The 21,243-nt window shown below is 40.0% G+C and overlaps 1 protein-coding gene across 1 annotated transcript in view; it reads right to left on the bottom strand.

The window, feature by feature from the left end:
- WBSCR17 (Williams-Beuren syndrome chromosome region 17) overlaps positions 1-21,243 on the bottom strand; it is a 404,099-nt gene that overhangs the window by 248,472 nt on the left and 134,384 nt on the right. Inside the window, exon 2 of the mRNA XM_012640253.1 lies at positions 18,117-18,300. Within this exon, the coding sequence (XP_012495707.1) occupies positions 18,117-18,300 (184 nt within the window). The remainder of the gene's footprint in view (positions 1-18,116; positions 18,301-21,243) is intronic.

Here is a 21,243-nt window from a genome sequence, read left to right as displayed (position 1 = left end):
TCAAACAAGCATTGGAGAACATGAAAAGCTGCTTTAAATTGGAGAGTCAAAATTAAAAAAAACAACAACAGAAAGAGACAAAAACAGGAAGAAATGAAGCAAGAGTTGATTCAAATCTAAAAAGATATGGAAGACAAGACAAAAAAAAAATCATCTCAGAAATTAGGTTGAGTCCAGAAGAACCAGATTGTCATGGAAACATCACCCATCATCTTGGGCTGCAAAAGAGCCCAAGGAGGGCAAACACAAAAGAAAATTTCATATGAGCATTAACGAAAAACAGGCACACAGCCAAGACAATGAAAATGAGGTAAAGATAAAAGAAACACAATCAGAGAAAAAGCAGTTGAAATGGGAGACAGAAAAGTAACAATTATGTATCATTGGACTTCCTATAAAAGGAAAATAAGACAAAGGAATAAAACTAATATTTAAGACTGTGAATCAAAGGAACTTTCCAGAATGAGATTTCCTGAATCTACATATTAAAAAAACCCACTGTGTACCTTAAACATTTGACCCATAATGATAAATTCCTAGAAATATCCTAGAAAATGATTAGACTTTAAAAGTAAAGGAAAAAATTCTCAAGAATTTCAATCCCTATCCTCCAAATAATCAAGTAACAAATACACAAGAACTAAATTAGCCTCCAACTTCTCAAAAACAGCCTACTAAGCAAAGTGTGGAATAGCACTTTTGAAAACCTAAAGAAAAGTAAATATGAACCAGGGACTTTATACCCAGCTAAACTGTCTTTTGAGTGTCAAAGCCAGTAAAAAGTGCTTTAGACATGCAATAATTCAGGAAATTCTGCCTACTGGACAGAATGGGGAACAACTAGAGGATGAGCTTCAGCCAAACGAGAGATGACTGGGGAAACTTACGTTTAATTGTAAATCTAAGACTAAAACAAGGTGGGAACAAGGGTAGAAGTCTATTGAGATATATATTTAAGTTCTCACAAAGTAGAAGTAATTATAACTAAAAATAGGAGAAGGAAAAGGGGAGAGAAAAGTCAAATAAGCTCATTTATATTTGTTTAGACAACAGATGAAGGTTAAAGGATACCATTAAAAACTGGCAAGTCAGATTGCACAATGTTAAATAGCAAATTAAGGGAACCGGGGCATTAAAAAAGATTAATTTCAAAAATAAAAATAAAGTAGAATAAATATCATCAGAACAAATAAGTTCCAAAGGAAATTATTAAAATAAAAGAGAAAAATATCATGTAGAAAATGAAACGCAAGCAGATATAACATGCACAATTATTATAAAAAAATAACATTACAAAATTGGGATCAAATATAGCAATCATATTAGTAAATGTGAAAAGGCTTAATCAACCAATTAGAGGGAAAACAATTAGTTTGGCTTACAAAGTAAAACCAAACCATGTGCTATATACAAATAACACATCTAAGAAAAATGAATCAGAAAGTCTAAAAAATAAAATACCAAGCAAATAGAAGCAATAAGAAAAGGAGAATGATCCTGATACCACAAAAAGTAGAACTGAAGCCCCAAAACGTTAAATGAGACAAATCAAATGTGACAAAGGACATTTTTTTTAATGCTCGAAGCCACAATTCACAGTGAAGATAAAACAGTTTTCATATCTATGCACCAAATAATACAGCAACCACCTATACAAAGCAATAGCAGGCACAAGCAGAACTCACAATGACAGGAGATAATGATATCCTACTCTTAGTACATGGACACCAAAGTGACAAACAATGAGTAAAAATGTATGACTTAATGTAATCAATAAGATAGAACTCATGGTTATATATTAAACGTTACTCTCAGTAAAAAGGCAATGCATCTTCTCAACCGTAGGGGAAAAGTTGTAAAAAAGAATCACACACAAAAAAATCAGTAGCTTCCATAAAACAGAACTATTACAAACAACATTCTGCTCACAATGCAATAAAATTTAAAATTATTAATAAGTTTTTAAAAACATCATCCATATGAAAATTTTCAAAACCTACTAAGCAAATTTTGAGTGACAGAGTAAATACAAACCAAAGTTAAAGAATTTCTGAAAAATGATAATGAAAAACACCACAAATAAGAATCAATGGAAAACTTTTAAGCATTAAGAATAAAAATATTCAAAGTCTTAAAAACTGTCAGCGATAAAAATTCTTGAATTATATTATCAGCTCAGAAATCTTTTTCAGACAGAACGACAAATTAAACAAAAGGGAAACACAAGGAAGGCAATAATACATATAAAAAGCAGAAATCAATGAGTTAAAGAATAGAAAAACACAAGATCTGATCAATAAATCAAAAGTCTGGTTTTTAAAAAAAACAATTAACAAAATAGACAACTTTTAGCTAACTTTATAAAAAGGAGAAAGTACAAACATAAAAAATAAGAATCCAAATGGGGAAAATAACTATTGAAACAAAAGAAACTATTAAAAATAGTTTGCAAATCTCCATGCAAATAAATTTGAAAGTCTAGAAGAAACAGATAATTTCCTAGGGAAAGGCAGTTTACCAAGGCTGAACTAATTAGAGGCAGAAACCTTAAACAAACCTATTTCCCCAGGAAAGATAGAGAAACCCATCAAGGAATTACCCCATAAAGAAAACATCAGGCCCAAATGGTTTCACAGGCGAATTCTACCAAACTTTCAAGGACAAGATAGTCAGAATGAGCCATAAATTGTTTCACAGAATTGAAAAGGAAAGAAAACTTCCTAATTCTTTTTCTAATGTATTGATAACTAAACCTCTTAAGGACAGCACAGACAGAGAGAATGAATTTCAAATATCGATGCAAAAGTTCTAAATAAAATATTAGTAAACAGAATCCAACATCAGATTAAGAAAATAATACACTATGACCTAGTGGATATTTAATCCGGGGATATAAATTTGGTTCACTATTAGGAAATCCAATAATATAATGCAAGATATTAATAGATAATAGGGAGAAAGAAAGCTGTGATTATCTGTATAGATACTGAAAATACTGAAATGAGTTTGATAAATTCAACTCTCATCCTAATAAAAAAACTCAAGAAAATTAGAATTACTGGATACTTCCTTAACATGGTAAACTATACCATAGTCATAAAGTCAGCATTTACTTAATGGGAAACACTACAGGCATTGCTGTCAAGGACAGGAACGAGGCAAGGGTGTCCCCCCTCTCCCCTGGTTCAACACCATGTGGGGGTATGACAAACTAATCAACTACCACCCAACACCACCCTTAACCGTGATCAACATCAACAAGCAAGTGGGACCCCACGCATGTCCTGATAAAATACACTGAGATGCAACATCATTTTTTGTAATATTCCTGCCACAAAAGCATAACCTGAATCTAACTCTGATGAAACATCAAGCAAGTCCAAATGGAGAGACATTTTACAAAACAGCTGGACTCCCATCTTCAAAAACGTCAATGTCGTGAAAGACAAAGAAAGACTGAAGGACTGTTTCAAAACAAAAAATCATGACAAATGAATGTAATACCTGATCTAGGACTTTCTTTTTCTATAAAGGACATTACTGAGATGGCTGAAATCTGAATAAGGTCTGTAAATAGTAATATTATATTATATGTGGTTTTGAAACAGAACGTCCTTGTCCTTGGGATGCACACGCTGAAGTGTTCAGAGGCAAAGGGGCACCACGTCTGCAACTGGTTCTCAAATGATTGAGAAAAAATACATACTTATGGAGAGAGATAAATACTGTAAAATGTTAACGTTTGAGAAATCAGGGCTAAGGGAATACAGAATTTTTTGTACTATTCTTGCAACTTTTCTGTAAGTCTGAAGTTTGAAGTTATGTCAAAATGAAAATTAAAAAAGAAACAATAATGATAATAGCAACGTCATTGGACCCCTCCTCCCAAGCCCTCGGCTCCAACCCATGCCCCTTCTCCATTCACAATGAAATTTGTCGAGTAGGCAGTAGCTCTCTCGTTTCCTCCCTCCCATTCACATCTTACCCGGCCCCAGTCAGGGGTGAACATCCTTGTTGAGGTCGCCCATGAATTTCATATTGTCAAATGCACCAAACACTTCTGGCATCTCAGCATCCCTCATCACTCGTAACCACTGCTTCATTCTAGAACACTCCTCTTTTGACTTCTAGGTCACTGCATTCTCCTGGATTTCTTCCTTTTTCATTAGCTGTTCCTTCTCCACATCCTTTGCTGAATTTCTCTCCTCTTTCCATGCTCTGAGTTTTGAAGTGACACAGTATGCAGTCCTGGGCTCTTCCCAAAGCTCCCTCCTTGGTGATCTCAGCTCCGATGGTCATCTCTGTGCTGATACCTCCCAAGGCATATCTCTAGCCCCTTACCTCTCTTCTGAGCTCTGGATTCATGAATTGTTCAAACACCCATTTGATATCTCCAATTATGACTAAAGGTCAAATCAAATTTAACATGTCCAAACTGAATTCCTTACAAAATCTGTTTTCCAGTCTTCCGCATCTCGGTAATGGCACTACCATACACTCATGTGTTTCAGCCTAAAACCTGGTAGCCTTCCCTGATGACCTCCAACATATTAATAAATCTGTCTACTTTCACTATCTCACCATCCTCACTCTAGTTGTCTCCTACCTGGAGGATCCTCCAAACTCTCCTGCTCTCTATAACCCATTCTCCAAACAGCATTCAGAATGATCTCCTAGAAACACACACCAGATGACGACGCTTCCCTATTTCAAATCTCCAGTGGCTTTCATTACCTTTAATGTCAGTTTTTAGGGCTGCCATAACAGACTACCACAGACTAGGTCGACTAAAACAACGGACGGAAAATTTATTCTCTCACAGTTCTGGGGGTTAGAAGTCCCAAATGAAGGTGTCATCAGGGTCATGTTCTGAAGGTTCTAGGGAAGATCCTGCCCTTGCCTCTTCGTAGGTCTAGGGCAATCCTTAGCATTCCTTGGCCTGCAGATGCATCACGCTGTCTTCACATGGCCTTCTTCCCCATGTCTGTCTGTGTCTCTGTGTCTCTCTTCTTCTTATAAAATACAAGTCATCTTGGATTCACCCTAATCCATGACCTCATCTTAACTAATTACACCTGCAAAGACCCTATTTCCACATAAGGTAAACTTCCGAGGTTGCAGGTGGACTTGAATTTTGAGGGGACACTAATCAACCCAACATACCAGTTTTGTTCGCTTTGGAATAAACCCCAGATATTTTAGCATTGCCGACAGTCTCGCATGATCTGGCTCCTACCTACGCTCCCATCCCCCTCAAACAATCTGCCAGTATCTCCTATCAGTTCCTAAACAAAGCCAAGCCGATTCCAAACATAGGGCCTTCTAAGCACTGTTCTGTCAGGAGAGTTTTTCTGCCAGGTTTCTGAGCTGCTGGCTCCTCCTCAACTCCTCTCCTTCCTCAGTTTACCTTCTCTAAAGTGCACCCTCATTTTCAGCTACTCTGTAGTCATCCTTTGGTGTCCAATGGGGATTGGTTCCAGGAATGGGGATTGGTTCCCCTCCCCACCCGCTCCCTGCTGACACTAAGATCTAAGGATGTTCAAGTCCCTTACATAAAATGACACAGTATTTGCATATAACTTACACACATCCTTCCAAATAGTTTAAATCATCTCTACATTACTTATAATACCTAATACAACAGAAATGCCATGTAAATAGCTGTTATACTGTAGTTTTTTTATTTGTATTATTTTAATTGTTGTATTTTTTTTTATGACGTGAAGTCTCACTATGTTGCTCGGGCTGGTCATGAACTCCTGGGCTCAAGCAATCCTCCCGCCTCAGCCTCCCAAGTAGTGTTCCTATTTTTTTCCAACATTTTTGCTCCTTGGTTGAATCTGCGGATGCAGAACTCAGGGAGGGCTGACTATACATTAGCACCCTTTATTTACTTCAAAGCATTTATCATAATCTATAATTATCTTGCATTTATTTTTTCCCAGTTTATTACCTGTCTCCCATTATAACCTCAACCTTCAACATCATGGCTGGTACGTGGGAGCGGATCATGAGTATTTACTGAACGAATGAATAAAATCAACTGAGTACAAGACTATGTCATACCCATCTGTTATGGCTGGAAAACGTTTGTTGAAATTCAACTAATAAATAAATTCACTCAATTTTTTTCCATGCCACAATTTATCCTTACATAGAATTCCCCTGATCAGACTTTGTGAGACAGAAACAATGGCTCTCATTCTGTTCACCAGGATTCCAAATATTTATTTAGAATTATGTATCTACACAGCACAGTCCAAGACCCTTCAAATGTGTGATCATCAGATATCGCCTAAGCAGACTCATGTGCAAAGTGAGACTGTATTCACAGCTTATTTAACTACATCAAGTTCGTGTTATGAATGGGAGTATGCAACTAAAAACTTCATTTGTGTCCATAAAATACTTGAGAGCTACAGAGAGCTCAATATTATTATCGAGGGTCAAGTGTACAACAGAGTGTTGCCCATGGAGGCATAATCACATTACTTCATCATCAAGACATGTACCATTAAAGGAATTCTCGAGGAATAATGATTTCCAGTACCTCTACTTGAAGCAATTTTGTATTTATTTATTCAATTGAATTATTTATGTTATTCATAATGAAATGAAACTCGAAGAGCATTGGTTCCATCACATCTTCCTTTGCTTTCATCTGGTTTGCCACATACGACTATTTTTATGCAAATGAGGTTATGATGACATTAAACATTTTCTGCTGATTTTCCAAGAACAAATATGTTCTCTCCATATGCCACAGTCTTCTTTTTCCTGCATCCATCCTCAAAGCTCTGTTGGCGGATCAGAATTTCCTCTAAATTAACTAAAAGGACATATCATCTGTAATACTGATGAGCCTGTCCTCCTCTGCAGTGCACACGTGGCTCTCCCATTAATACCTGAATTTAGTCCACTTCGCCCATTCCACCAGAAGCCTGATTTATCCCCCCAGCTCTTACAACACTGTAAATCTCACCTTATTACCAAGCACTGTGGTTCCCTCCTGCTGCCACTTTAGACGATGTTTACTGTACTCACAGACCAAGAACAACGAGGAACTCCACACATAAAAAGGCGTCGTGATTGCAAAGACATTTGCCTCTACTGATTATTTTCCAGGCTGAGAAACAAATGTTTGCAGGAGAGTATTTCACACAACTATCTATCCCCTAAACAAATTGGAGCGGAATTCAGGCTGCCTAAACTGGGCTCGGGTAGGCAGGCTGGGGCTTTCTCGTGGGTTGTGTGTGTATGTGTGTGTGTGTATGTGTGTTGCACACGTTCGCTGCAGGCCAGTTTGGGATGGGTTTGCTTTAACTCAGTGCACTGCTAGAGTGAGGCGCGGTGGACTAAGCAGGCAGAATAATCACCCAGAAATACACAGGTTGTGTTTTCCAACTCTAGGGTCCCCAGCAACAGGCAGTATGGGGATTTCTGAGTATTAAATGAGGTGAGCTAGTCCTCTCCTATACTTCTCAAATGCCTACAAGCCTGACTTAAAGTATCAAAGGCCAACAGGAGTGAGAACAGCCACTGCCGCAAATCCCAACATCGATTTGATTTCAGCTAACAAATCAAGAATTCTATTTCCCAGAGTTGCACCTACAGCTGGGAAACAGTGAATTTGGAACTCAATGGCCCTGGAGGTAGTGAACAGGCCACAGGGCAGACCCATTTGCATAAATACAGCAAGGCTGACATCTGTTCCTATCTACTGGTTTCAAGGTCCCCATGCAAGAAATTGAAACTTGCCTAGAAAGCTCTCCAGAACAGAAAGGGGGCGGGGGGAGGGGGCGGAATCTTGACTGCAGCCGTTTCAAGGCATTTAAGTGGGAATCCTTTCGGGTCCCAAGAAAAGATCCAATTAACTTTGCCAATTCATAAACTTTTGGGCAGCCAGGTTGGCACTGCCTCTAGAGGAACTGGGAATTCTTTCTTAAAAATCAGCTAATTCTTTGACCTCTATCATGCTTCTGATGCCCCTCATGGTTGCAAACAGTATCTGTGTTTCATATTTATCTTTCTGCTCTATGTCTCTACATTTGAAGCACCCCAAAGCGCTGCCAACCATTTCATGGGGTACGCTGAAATTCTAAAAGGAAAACAAGTCACGATGAGGTTGATTTCTATTAATTTTTCATTCATTAAATAAATGGATGTACTCGGGAACATGCGGTGGGAAGAAACAAGTGGAGAGGGAGGGAAATGACACAAAATAATCCAACAACAAAGTACAGCAAAGGCCCAAAGCACAGGAAGCCCGCCCGGTCCGGAGTCTGATTTTCTCTTTCACCTCCTCTACGTACAGAGGTTCTCAGAAAATGATGAGGTCCCAGGATGCTCAAAATTTTAAAATATGAATTGCCCCAGGGTCTTTTTAAACACGTAGATTTACGAAGCCCATTCTGGTCTGCCCGTTCTGCAGAAGGGCCCGGGATTTGACAACTTCAACCAGCAGCCCTGGAGGTTGAGGTGCAGGTCGTCCAACAATCACAATTCCAGAACCATCATGGGCCTGTTGGTTCTCCATCTTGTAAGTGAATCAGTGAAATCACTAGGGATCTTGTTAACCATAAAATTTTCTAATACTGATGCAATGGGCCCCACTCCCCCTCAGAGGTTCTGATTGAATTGCTCTGGGGCAGAGTCTGGGCGTCCCAAGGCTTAAAAGCTCCCCCAACGATTTCAATGGGCGGTAGGGGCTGAGGATCACAGGTTTAGGATTTTCCAAGAACCACCGGGGTAGGAAAACTAGGTGACTTTAAGCAGGCAGGGTTGTGGGTCCTGTGGGAGTGTCTACATTTCACTTTTGCAACTTCTGACACTTTTGCCCAAAGAGCATTCCAGACTCCTGTTGGAATAATCATGTTCATTCCAAGGTTCCCACGTCTTCATAACAGGCAGAAATGCCTCTTGACAGTACCAGTATGAGGTCTTAAGACAGCAGCACCTGGCTGAAGCAACAATGGATTTTCTTTCTGCTGCCCAGGCCCCAACACGACCTGGAAACTCAGGCAGCCTGCTTGCTCCACACCTTCCCAGGCACTCCGGGCCAACTGCTTCACTGGAGCAGCTTCAGAGAAAGTCCCAGCATTCCCAGCTTCCACTGAGAACACAGCCTGCAGACAACGTCCCCTCTCTCAGAACCCTCCCCGTTGTTTCAGAGGTTCTCAGCATAAGGAATTAACTCATAGAAAGTGGCCAACTCTTCAGACCAGGAACCCCACAGGGCCCAGCAACCTGCGTGTGTAACAACCTCACTTTAAGAAACACTCCTCTGACATGCGCTTTTTACTATTCAGTTCTTCTCATGCACAAAAAATGTTAATATGTGGGAAAAATCATTCCAACTTATGAAAAGAGGAAAAACACACGATACTAATTTTTTTCTTTTGGTCTGATTACTACTGAGGATGGTAAGACAAAGCAGGTAGCTGACCCATCCTTCCAGCATCTGTGACGCCTCCCGGGCCCTCAGAACACCCTGTTGAAGTCTGAGCCTTCCTCAATACGTTGGCTGTGGTTAATCCAGAGCGGTGCCTTCTGAACCAGGCCTAGGAAGAGCCCCGTGAATGAACGTGCCCTCCTCGATGCTCAGCACAGCCCTGGTGTCTCTCCGAGACCGGGTCCTCTGGATTCAGTGCTGACGTGGGGACGAGGGAATGAATGCCCACTACCCTAGATTTGAGTTTCCCATATCAGCGCGAAACAACGGGTATCATATCACTTCCCAGGTAGATATTTTCCTGAAGACTCTGTCATTTAATGTAAGGTGTTTTAAGGACAAGGGGTCTGTCTGGTGAAGGTACTTTAAAAAATAACTGCAGTTCACGTGTATTGATCAGATGTCAATGAATATGTGAGAAGGGCTTAGACCAATGCCTCGTGTGTGAGTCTATGCAGTTCACATGGAATAATGGATCTAATCCCCACAGCAATTCTAGGAAGTAGATATCATTTCATTACCATTTTACATGAAGAAGCTGAGGCACAGAGAGGTTAAGTAACTTGCCCAAGGTCACACAGCTAGTAAGAGACAAAGCTGGGAACGAATTCAGATTTCAAGTCCATGTTCTTGACTTTCATGCAAAACTCTCTCATGAAGGTTTTTAGGTGACCCAGACATCGTTTTCAGACCTAGGGAACCCACGAAAGTGGGATAAACATTCACCCATAGATACTTCAAGAATCGTCTCACCCTCACATACAAAAAGGGTGCATTTTCCCCTCCATATCTCTCTTCCATCTGTGGTGAGGACCAGCTCTAGCAAATAAAGCTCCTCCCAGTTAGGCCTCTACGTTAAATAAACTCGATGGTAAAACATCGCCTAAACCTAATAATACACAATTTTTGTTTCTTGAGTTTGTTTTTGTTTAATGCTATATGCCTTAAAGAGGGTTTCCTCTATATTACACTATGTATTAGGAGCCATAATGGACAACAGTTAATCCAAGTCGACATACAGCCCCTTTGGAAGTGGGATTTTATTACAGATGGAAGAGTTGAAAGGGATAAAGAGAGGAAAACTAAAGAAATAAACACACACACACACACACACACACACACACACACACACACACAATTCCCCAGAGAAATTGTCCTCTTTCTCTAAGACTCAGCAATTCTTCTCCTTCTGGCAATTCCTGCATGGAGCAGAAGGTTCCATTCCACAGACATGGAGTGTTCGGCAGGAATGTGCGAAGGAGACAACTAGGTATACGGGGTGGGGAGGGGGCAAGGGGGTCTCCGAGGCCTTGAAGACACACAGAACTGGGTTTGAATCCGGGCTCCAGCACCCACTAGCTGTGGCACCTCAGGCAGGTTGCTCAACCTCTCCAAGGCCACCCGGCCTCATTTATAAAACAGGGGTGGTAACAGCTACTTCAGAGAGTGGTTAAATTTAAACGAGATCAATAAAACATGTGGTACAGTGACAAAAACATAAAAGGTAGTCAATAAAAGGGAATAATTACTGTGCTTAGTGATTCAGGGACACCCCTAAGCATGCGCCTATATATTATTTCTACCAACAAGTATCCATTAGACAGCTACTCTCCGTGCCCACGTCAGTGCAAGAGAAAGTTTAACGTAGGATTCTTGACCCTTTTTAAGGCACTTTCATTCTATTTGAAAACCAACCTGTGAGACACAGGGTATCTGTTGTCAGATGGATGATTCAGGCGAAAAGGGCTCAGCTACAATAATCAGACATGCCCTTTTTACGGGGGAGGGGAACTTGAGTTTGGTATTGACCAATGAGTAGATTCACCCCACTAAACCATAACCCCAGGACCCATATGCTCATATAACTCACATACACACACAGACTCGTTCTAAAATACCCACTGGACCTAGATGATTCCCAAGCATCCAAGGTCAGCCCAGACACCAATCCTGACCTCCAGACCTCAGTGGGCATGGCACGAGGATGGTCCATGGAGGCCTCACGCCCTCTGCGTCCAAGGCAGATGGGGATGAGATACAAAGGGTTAGAATCTGTGGCAAGAGAGGAAAGAGGAGACTTTCTGAGCGAAGCCAAATGAATTCCAAAGAAACCTGACATCTGGATTTATAAGCAGGAGGCCAAAGGAGAAACTGAAGATAACCGCAGCAGAAACGGCCCATAAATTACCCACATCGTCTGAGAGGAGGAAGCACACCATAAAATGTGTACAGGGATCTCGGCAGTGGCTTTAATAAACACGCAACGATTTCTGTGGTCCCTCCCCCATATTAGGAGATAATTGGGCAAGCAGAGAATTAATACGCCACGATATGGTATAGAATGGCACGTCTCAGCAAGGGAAAGGACTGGGTGTTTACAAAGCCTTGTCTGGCTTCTGGGGTTGCCGAGGGTTACCTTCTCAGTCACACACACATAGTCAAATAATGAATAAAGCCAGACACACTCAAGTCATGTGGTTACCCAAGAAAATCGTAACTATGGGGAACCCTGGACAAGCAGAACCGCCATCTTCCCCACAGAACATGAACCTCTGCAGCTTGTCTCTCCTGGCTAATGAAATCACTTCCATCCCATTTCCCAAGCTAGAAAGGTTTGAGTGCACCCACTTTCATCTGAATCCAATTAGTTGCCTCACTTTCCTGATTCTCAGGAAAATGCTCTTGAATCCAGCCCTTCCACTCCATCCCTGCTCAGCCTTTGGTTTGTTACAGAGAAACAATTCGATAAAAGTAGCACAATAATAATAAAATGCTCACTGTATCATTAGAAGCCCTCCCTTCTCTGGCGATGTCTGGCACACAGTAGGCACTCAATAAAAGCTGGATAACTGGAGAATAGACTTATATTTAGTCAGCCCGCTATCAGCCTTCTCCACTCCATCCTCCACATTTCTGCCACAGTTATCATTATTTTTTAAAAAAGGATTATAACAATAATACCATCTGGCCGCAAATCTTTGGCATCCAATGACAATGATAAAGTCCCCACCCCAACGCAGGGCTGGAACGTGAGTCACTTCACAATCTGGGCTCCTTCCACAATTCACTCTGTAAACCACGCTATGGCCAAGAGTTTTCCAGTCCCCCCAGCCACCGAAGGTATGGAATTGCTATTCCTTTCTTCAGGAGCTTTCGTTTTTTCCTGTAGTTAATCATTGCTTCACTTTTCCCCAAGCTTAGCTACTTAATACTGCACTTGATGTTCTCTCTGTCAAATGCCCTGCCTTCTCCTTAGAGCGAAAATTCCTGCTCACCATTAAGATCAAGGTCACCTCTGTGCAGCCTTCTGTCTCTCCCAGAACTGCTCATTCCTTATGTTAGTTTCTAAGGCTCTCTCTGAAAGTGACCCAAAGGACTGTAAATAGCCACCAATCTCCTCACTCTGTTTGATGTCCTGGGGGCCAAGACATGCTCTGCCCCTCTCCAAACTGCTAGCACAGTGCCTGGCAGATTGGAGACGTCAATCAAACAGCTATTTTTAGTAATTTGCAAATAAACAAGAAACGAAAAGAAAAAGAAAAAAATATATAGACCAAAGAATAGCACAGAGCCCAGAAAATAAGCTTGCTTATATACAAAAAGCATAAAATGTAGTACATTTAGCACCTCCAAATAAGAGAAAAAGAATAGTTATTTACAAAATTATTTTGATAAAGCTGTTTTGAAAAAAGATAGCTATTTAGAACAAAAGATACAAACTTGAACCATATTCCAAAATAAACTCTAGATGGATGGAGGGGTGAAATACAAAAGAGTCACAGAAAACCAAAACAAAACATAATAGAATATTTATAAGTATTCTGAGGGATAATATCTTTCTCAGTTTTAAAGCTGGGAAGAAATGAAAATGGGAAGATTGACAGTCAGAATTCATACAAATTTAAAATATCTGTCCAGTGGAAGAAAAAGAATCACAGAATTAAAATAAAATGGAAAACAACATTTTGGAATTAATTTGCCTGAAATATGACAAACAAATGGTTAATCTCTCTGCTACTTAAAATTCATTCATATTTATAAGAAAAACAATTTTCTCAAGTGTGATATAGTAATAAAACAGTAAGAATTAAAGCAACTTGAGGTTCTGTTTCAAATTACAAAAAATTAGCCTATTTAAATCCTCTCAAAAACTTGTGAGAGCTGTTTTGAGGCTTAACAAGAAGGATTCTGCCCACTGGGGGAGAATTTCTCCCAAGGAAGGAAACTGCTCTGGTCCCAGGCACCTGCCTCTCCACAAACTCCAGGGCTCAAATATCAGAGAAGCTGCTTCTATGGGAAAGGCTCTTGCCACTCTTTGATGGCAGGGGTTAGTTTACAATTAACAAAGGTTAATTTGGGAACTTTTGCTGTGGAGTCAGAATTTACAAGGCTGCCTTTGGTTACAGTGTATGGCCTGTGGGCAAGCTCTCAAATTCATCTCAAAATCCACCTTCAAATTCATCCAACACACAGCTGCCAGAATGATCTGAAAAGGCAAATGTGACCCTATCATTCAACCTAGTTCTCCAACTCTTTCTTGTGCTATACTTTCATCCCACCTATTTCGCAGTTAATTTTTTGTATAGATGTATATTTATTGCTTAATTGAAAATCTATTTCATTAAAACAAAACATATACAGTCTCATGCCACTTCTGCAATCGCCTTGTTTCTAAAGGATTGATTCTAATGATTATGTTCCTATTTCTTCATGTTTAAATTTTAGACATTTTCAATCTGTTACTGAAGATGAAGATTTAATTTTCTTTACACTACCCACACTTTACATACACATTTCACCTCCTCCTCCTCCTTCCAATACAGTTATACCACAATTTGTGCTTAAGTCAATATGCAATATTTACATTTATATGACTACGGTACATTGTTCACAGCTGGGACACAGAGTATATGGAATTACAAGTCATTTCTTGGAGAGCTTTTGCTTTTTTTTTCGTGTAGTTAATAATTGCTTTGCTTTTTTACAAGCTTAGTTTTTGTGAGTATCAATAAATACTCCCAAACTTTCTGAAAGAATGGTTAAAAATATCTAATGTAATCAAAAACTTGAGGCAAACAAACAATTCAATAACCCCCCTTTTGGAGACATAGTTTCTGGAGCCCTCCATGCTCCTGTTCCAATGTGGAATGGTTGATCTCTTGGCCTGCTACAGAGCCGTCACCCTGCAATGTTACCCTGGAACATCTTTCTGGGATCTGCCTTCAGTACTCTCCTGTTTGAACCTCCTGTTTCCTAGATCCCATCATCACCCTCTTCCTTACTTTACTCCTTTGTTTTATTGGAGCATATGCTTGAGTGGCCTCCTGAAAACAGATAAGGAAGGTAAAATTGTTGAGACCCTGCATATCTGCAATATAATATTTACTTAGCGCCTGCTCCTGACCTAAAGTATTCTATGGCTGACTACAAAATTCTAAATTGAAAATTATTTTTTTCCTCTCAAAATTATTTAGGGATTGCTCCATTGTTTTCTAGTTTTTAATGTTTCTACTGAGAAATCCAATGTGAACCATACTGGATCTGCACTTACTCTCTAAAAGCTTTTAGGACTTTTTATTCATCCCTGTTGTCTTGAAATTGTACATTTATATTTCCTGGTGTTAGTTTAGTTTTTTTCTTTTCATAAATTTTTAGGCACTGGGTGGGATCTTCTAATCTGAAAGCTCATATCCTACAGTTCTGGGGAATTTTCCTGCATCATTTGTTTGATTATTTTCTTCTGTTTTCTCTATTCCTCTCTCTCCCTCTCTCTCTCCCTCTCTCTCTCCCTCTCTCTCTCTCCCCCTCCTTTTCTCTCTCTTTCTTTCTCTCTCCCTCTCCCTCTAACCCCCTCTCTGATATTCCCATTGATGGATGTTGAACCTACTGCACTGATCCTAATTCTTTTTTTATCTTTCCTCTCCTATTTTTCCTTTTCTTTTCTACTTTTCAGATTTCCTCAGTGCTCTCTTCCAACCCTTTATTGAATTATTTATTTCTATCTAATTTTTAAATTCCAAGATTTCTTTATTATTCTATAATAATTACTTTAATATAGCTATCTGTTCTTGTTTTATAAATAAAATATTCCATAATGTAAGTCATTAATTTTAATAATAAAGTTTGTGGTCTCTGTTCCTGTTTTCTGCTGTTGCTGCTGTTATGGTCTTTTATAACAGAGACTCTGTTGAGATGTCTAGGGACCCTGCCTCTCCTTTCTTATTTTAGAATAAGACAGCTTCATGTAAAAGGATGGAGCTTAATAACAGGCATGCCATACTAACAGCTGATGAGAAGAACCCAGATATTTTGCAGGTACCCTCAACTGTCAGATCTATTGGTCTTTTCCTTAGGCTGGATGGTTTTCTCCAAGTGGATTCATCAAACTCTTGCCTACAGGGGTACAGAGTCTCGAAGGGTAATGAGGCTCAAAAGTCACCTCATTTAGTAGGCAGCCTTATTATCCTCTGTCCCAGGTACCACTAGGAACTAGAGCCCAGAGTCCACCTCCTCCAGGAAGCAGGAAAGGACAGTCTCTGGCTGTGCAATTGAAGAAAGGATCTGGGGGTATAGCTGTGATCCTTCTGTTCAAACTCGTCTCCCAGCCATCACGAACAACTGGCACCTCCAACTCCTAAGTCCCTGAGGTTCTGCATGGGCTGCATTCTGCTCTCACCACCTCCACCCACCAAAACAGGAAATTAGGTCTTGGCTTCACCCAGCTTGCTCTGTCAGTTACATTCCTCCATCCTCTTTCTACCTTCCAAAATTTTGTAGGTGTCTCTTCCCTGCTATCATCATCCAACCTGTTTAGTTTTCCCTATGGGTTGCCATCCTCTCTATTCCTTTACTATAATTTTAGTGGCGTTTCAGGGACCAGATATAAATGGTAAGTTCAAACCACCACGTTATGCCACAGCAGTACCGAGCAATGCGTTCCTCCCTGAGCACGTCGTGCTGTACCCCTAAGTGTGCTCTTGCTGTTTGCCTGCCTGGTCTGTCCTTATCCCTCTCCCATCTTCAATTTTCTATCCCTTAATGGTCCTTCAGGCATCATCTCAAGCAGGCAACTTTCTGAGACTCTCCCCACACAACCTGTGTGTATCCCCAGCCTGGTACACATCACGTAGACCACCTGGGCTGAACTTATCTGCTTGTATATCCGTCTTCTTCCCCAGACAAGAAGTAAGTAGGCAAGGACCGTGTTCCATACAATGTTCTATTAGTATCTTTAGTGTGGGGAAAACCATCTAGCCCATAATAGGTGCTCACTAGTATTTGTTCAACTGGCCCACTTCCAGAAAATACCATGTTGGAAGCATTTTCATTCTCATTAGAGTACAAAAATATAGCCATGTTTATTTGCCAACGTCCAAATAAGAAAGGCTAATCGGAGAGCACCAGGAAATGAAAACAGCCAGATGTTTTTGACAGCCCAAGTCCAGGGACACAAAATAGCTTCCAACTGGGGGGACATATATTTTCCTAGTGATTCAAAATAAATATATGCTTATTAGGCAGAGAGAGGGAGAGATTTCACAGGTTTCTCAACTAATGCCGCAATTTTAAATCCATTTAAGATAATGTTTTAAATCTTGAATCTATATATATATTTTTCTCAGTAACCAAGACACTTAACTGATTTGTACAAAATCCATTTGATAAAGAAATATTTTACTCCAACCCAGGGCACAATCTAAATAGAAAAAGAGAGACACTGCAACTCTATTAGAAAACGGACAATCTGTTTGCGAAGCCAAGGTGGAGTCCTGCCTGGAAAACAGGGGCTTTTTACACTCGATTCTGTGTGCAACCTCTTTTCTCTCTTTTACAAGCAGAAAATAAATAATTCTTAAATCTGACAGTACAGAACAAAGACCTCTCATAAGCCAACTATGTTGCAACCAATACAAAAAAGTATAAGCTGAAACAATAACAGGAGGTAATTTCTCACCTATCAACTTGGCAAAGCATTTTTTACATGCTAGGACCCAGTACTGGGAGAGTCTGGTAAAATCCTAAGAAGAATAGAATGACTATAAATTTTCTGGAGAAAAATAGTACAATATGTATCAAGAGCCTCCAAAAATATTCCTACAGTGTGATCTAAGTATTATACCGTTAGAAGGGTCTATTAAGAAAGTAAATATCATATCAATACATACAAAGATGTGAATGAGAAAATATTCAACAGAATGTTATATATAATAATGAAAACTTGAGAATAATCTAAATTTCCAACAATGGAAATAATGGTCATAATCGATAACATCAGAAAATGCTCATGATTTAATGTTAAATGAAAAAATGACAAAAACAATATATCATATGCCCATCATATGAATAGAAAATAGACTCAAAGACAATATACTAAAACTTTAACAGCTGCTGTCCCCAAGTAATGAGACCATGGTGATTTTTTTTGATTTAAAACTTTTTGTATTAAGAATCTTTCCATATGTTTCTGAATCACTTTTATAACAATGTAACTTTTTAATTTAGCTAATATTTCATAAACAATAGTAGTACTTTATTGATTGAAGAGGATACCAAGATTAAGAACTCCCCAAAAAGTTAAAAATAACACAAGAAAACATCACAGACTCAGGGTCTATACCCATGCACCCTCAAGCAAGCTCCTTGGAATGATTGAATCAGAACTTACTTGGTAGGACGATAATCCGGAATGGAACGATCCAGTGAAATTTTTTCACTGAGGTAGGAATTGTAGCCGTACTTCTCATGCGGCCCCTTGGCTTTCTCTTCTTCGGCAGGGGAAAGGGTAGCTGGAAGGCCCCCTTTGCCCCGCCCGCCATAGCCTTCAATGAGCCCAAGGGACTTGGATAAGCCTAGAAAAAGAGGGAGAAAAAGAATGATTTGTAAGCCCCCATACCATCTCAGATACAGCTTCAATGGGAATTTTAACATTACCTGTCACAGAAAAAAGATTATGTCCTGAACTTATCCATGCCAGGTGTATGCCCTGCAGACATTTCTATGCAGAGGAAGGTCCAGGCAACTGTAAATCTGGGAGTTAAAGTCTGGTTACCAATAATTAGGGTTCTCCGCCTCCCTCCTTTTGGGAGCTGGGGATCTACGAAAGGGAGAGACCACCCAAACTGGGAGAAATGAGAACTAAAGAGGACGCACGACATGGGACAGGAATGGAGCCATTATTCACACCTGTTTTCCTTTCTCCGTGGGGCAATCACGGCCAAGGTTAGAGGCGCCAGGAGGAACCTGGTGCAGCACAGAATAAACACAGCCAGAGACGGCTCACTGCCCAGCTGCAGGCGTCTGGCTTCATTGGAACAGAGGAGGACACACAGATGGATTTTCATCCCTAATTTAAAGGGTGTGACAGTCTAAGGCAGCTCTTTACCTAGAGGTTTTATTTAAATTTCGTCTAAATGGCAAAAGGAAGTATAAAATATTTGAGAATAAGTCACAGAGGGAAAAAAAACACACAAGGGTGATAACTGTGCCAAGCAGAGTAGGAGGCCTCTGTAACGAGCCTCACTGAGCAATTGCAAGTTCCCAGGATGGTGGCAGCTTTACACCTATTATTCCATTATAGGATAAACAGCTTGATAGGCAGTTTTTAAATCCTAGAGTTACGGGAGGTTTTACTACTTAGCTAGAAAACTTCTGTTGTTAAGGGCTCTCACTCCCTGTTGCCATTTCAGATGCTCAAGCTACTCAGTACACACACGCTCATGTACACAGGGACACACATACACACACACACACACACACACTCCTACACACACACTTTATCCATATAAGTGCTAGATAGCCAATCTCCAGCATTTCACTGCTGCTACCGACAAGAAGAATATGGACCTGCTCCCTGGCCTTTCATGGTGGGCAGCCTAGAGAGTCTAGAAGGATCTAATCCTCCCGAGAAGGCATCCCTAGCTGAGTCAAAGGCCAGCAAATCTGCTCCGGTCACAGGCTGGTTCTCCATCACATAAAGGCAAGGCTTGTATTCTCTCTCCTGCGTCTCTGAAAACAGAAATTTATTTGCTGAAATATCAAGGTCAAAAGCAAAGGTTGAGCAAGCCACTCAGTTGGTATCAGAAGAACATCATTTTTTCTGCCTGAGAATCACTTCTACTCATCAGGAGTCTTAACATCTTTTCTCCCTGTCACCATCTCCATAGAGATCCTATCAGCTGAGAATTAGGTTACTCCAACACTTCCTATCTGCTTCCTTGTCTTTGATCTATCATTCCACATCAATGTGTAACAAATACTCTAATGACATCACCTTTACCATGCTCAAAAATCTACAAGGACAAACACCTGTGCTTGGCCTTAAAATCACTAGTAGTAGAACATTACTAGTGGGAATGTAAAATGGTGCAGCCACTTTGGAAAACAGGCTGGCCATTCTTCAAAATACTAAATATCATTACCATACACCCCAGTAATTCCATTCTTAGGTATACACGCAAGAGGAATGATAGCGTATGTTCACACAAAAACCAGTACACAAGCGTTCACATTAGCTAAATGACCATCAACTGATGAACGGACAAAACACAGTACATCCATGCAATGGATATTTGGCAATAAAACAGAAAGAAGCAGTGACACATGCTACAACATGGGTGAACCTGGAAAACATTATGCCAAGTAAACAAAGTTAGTCCCCAAGACCACACAATGTATGATTCTATTTATATGAAATGTACAGAATAGACAAATCTATAGAGCCATAAAGTAGACTTGTGGTTGCTTAGGGCCAGGGGGACTTGGGGAGGAGAGAGGGAGTGACTATTCATGTGCATGGGGTTTGTTTTTGGGACAATGGAAACATTATACGGTTAGATTGAAGTGATTGTTGCACAACTTTGTGAACATACTAAAAACCACTGGATTGTACACTTTTACACAGGTGAATGATACGGAATGCATAAAATATCTCAATAAAGTAAAAATAAAACCACTTATGCTAGACAATTCTGTCTCTAGCAAGATGCAGCACTAAACATCATGAAAAATTTCAGTAACACACCTAGGAATACTCAATAAAATAATTTTAAAATATTTAAAATGTAGAGTTGAGTTTGCAAGAAAGAGAAACTCCTTGTGGCAAGTTAAAATCAGAGTAGAGACCATGTCTGCTCTCAGAGAGGAAGAGGCTGGATGGCTCAGTAACTAAAGGTTGCAGTTTTAAAGCTCGATCACGCACAGGATTTGAAACTTTGGGTTCTCTTGAGAAATATAACTGAAACTGAAATATCTGCAAAAACTTTGGTATCTTGAAGAGTATGTCCTGAAAGAAACATTGGCTGTTTTTGTTTTTGTTTTTAAACCCAAGGCACAGCATAATGAAACAATCAAGAAGATGGTCTATGACTGGGCTCAGAGTGGGAGAAAAAAAGAAATCTTAACCAGAACCTGAGCCCACCCATGTCTGTAGTTCAAGTTTACACTACCTCTGGAGATCGGTTTTGTCACTTTTGATTACAAGCTCTTCAAAGGAGCACTTGAGACAATAATAGAACCACAGTCACAAAATATAATTTTAATAGCATTCTTTTATGGAGGAAGGAGCCCATGAAGGCCAAAGTGCCTAGGCCCCACAAAAGCCATTATGCAATCTCGGGTCCCTTGGGTATACAGATTTTTACCTGTGAGTGACAAGGAGAGGTGTGGAAAAGGAAAGTAACAAGATCTGAAGTGTGGTCTGTAACAGCACAAGGACAGCCCCCAGGCACCAACTGTGAAGACAGCTACCATCTATTGAGCATCTCGTGTGCCGGACACTCTGCTGTTTTAGGTTT

Source organism: Propithecus coquereli, unplaced genomic scaffold (assembly GCF_000956105.1).
Source record: "Propithecus coquereli isolate 6110/MARCELLA unplaced genomic scaffold, Pcoq_1.0 Scaffold150, whole genome shotgun sequence".
In the NCBI taxonomy this organism is placed as follows: domain Eukaryota; kingdom Metazoa; phylum Chordata; class Mammalia; order Primates; family Indriidae; genus Propithecus; species Propithecus coquereli.
Note: the sequence above shows the minus strand (reverse complement) of the source record. Positions and strands in the feature narration are given on the sequence as shown.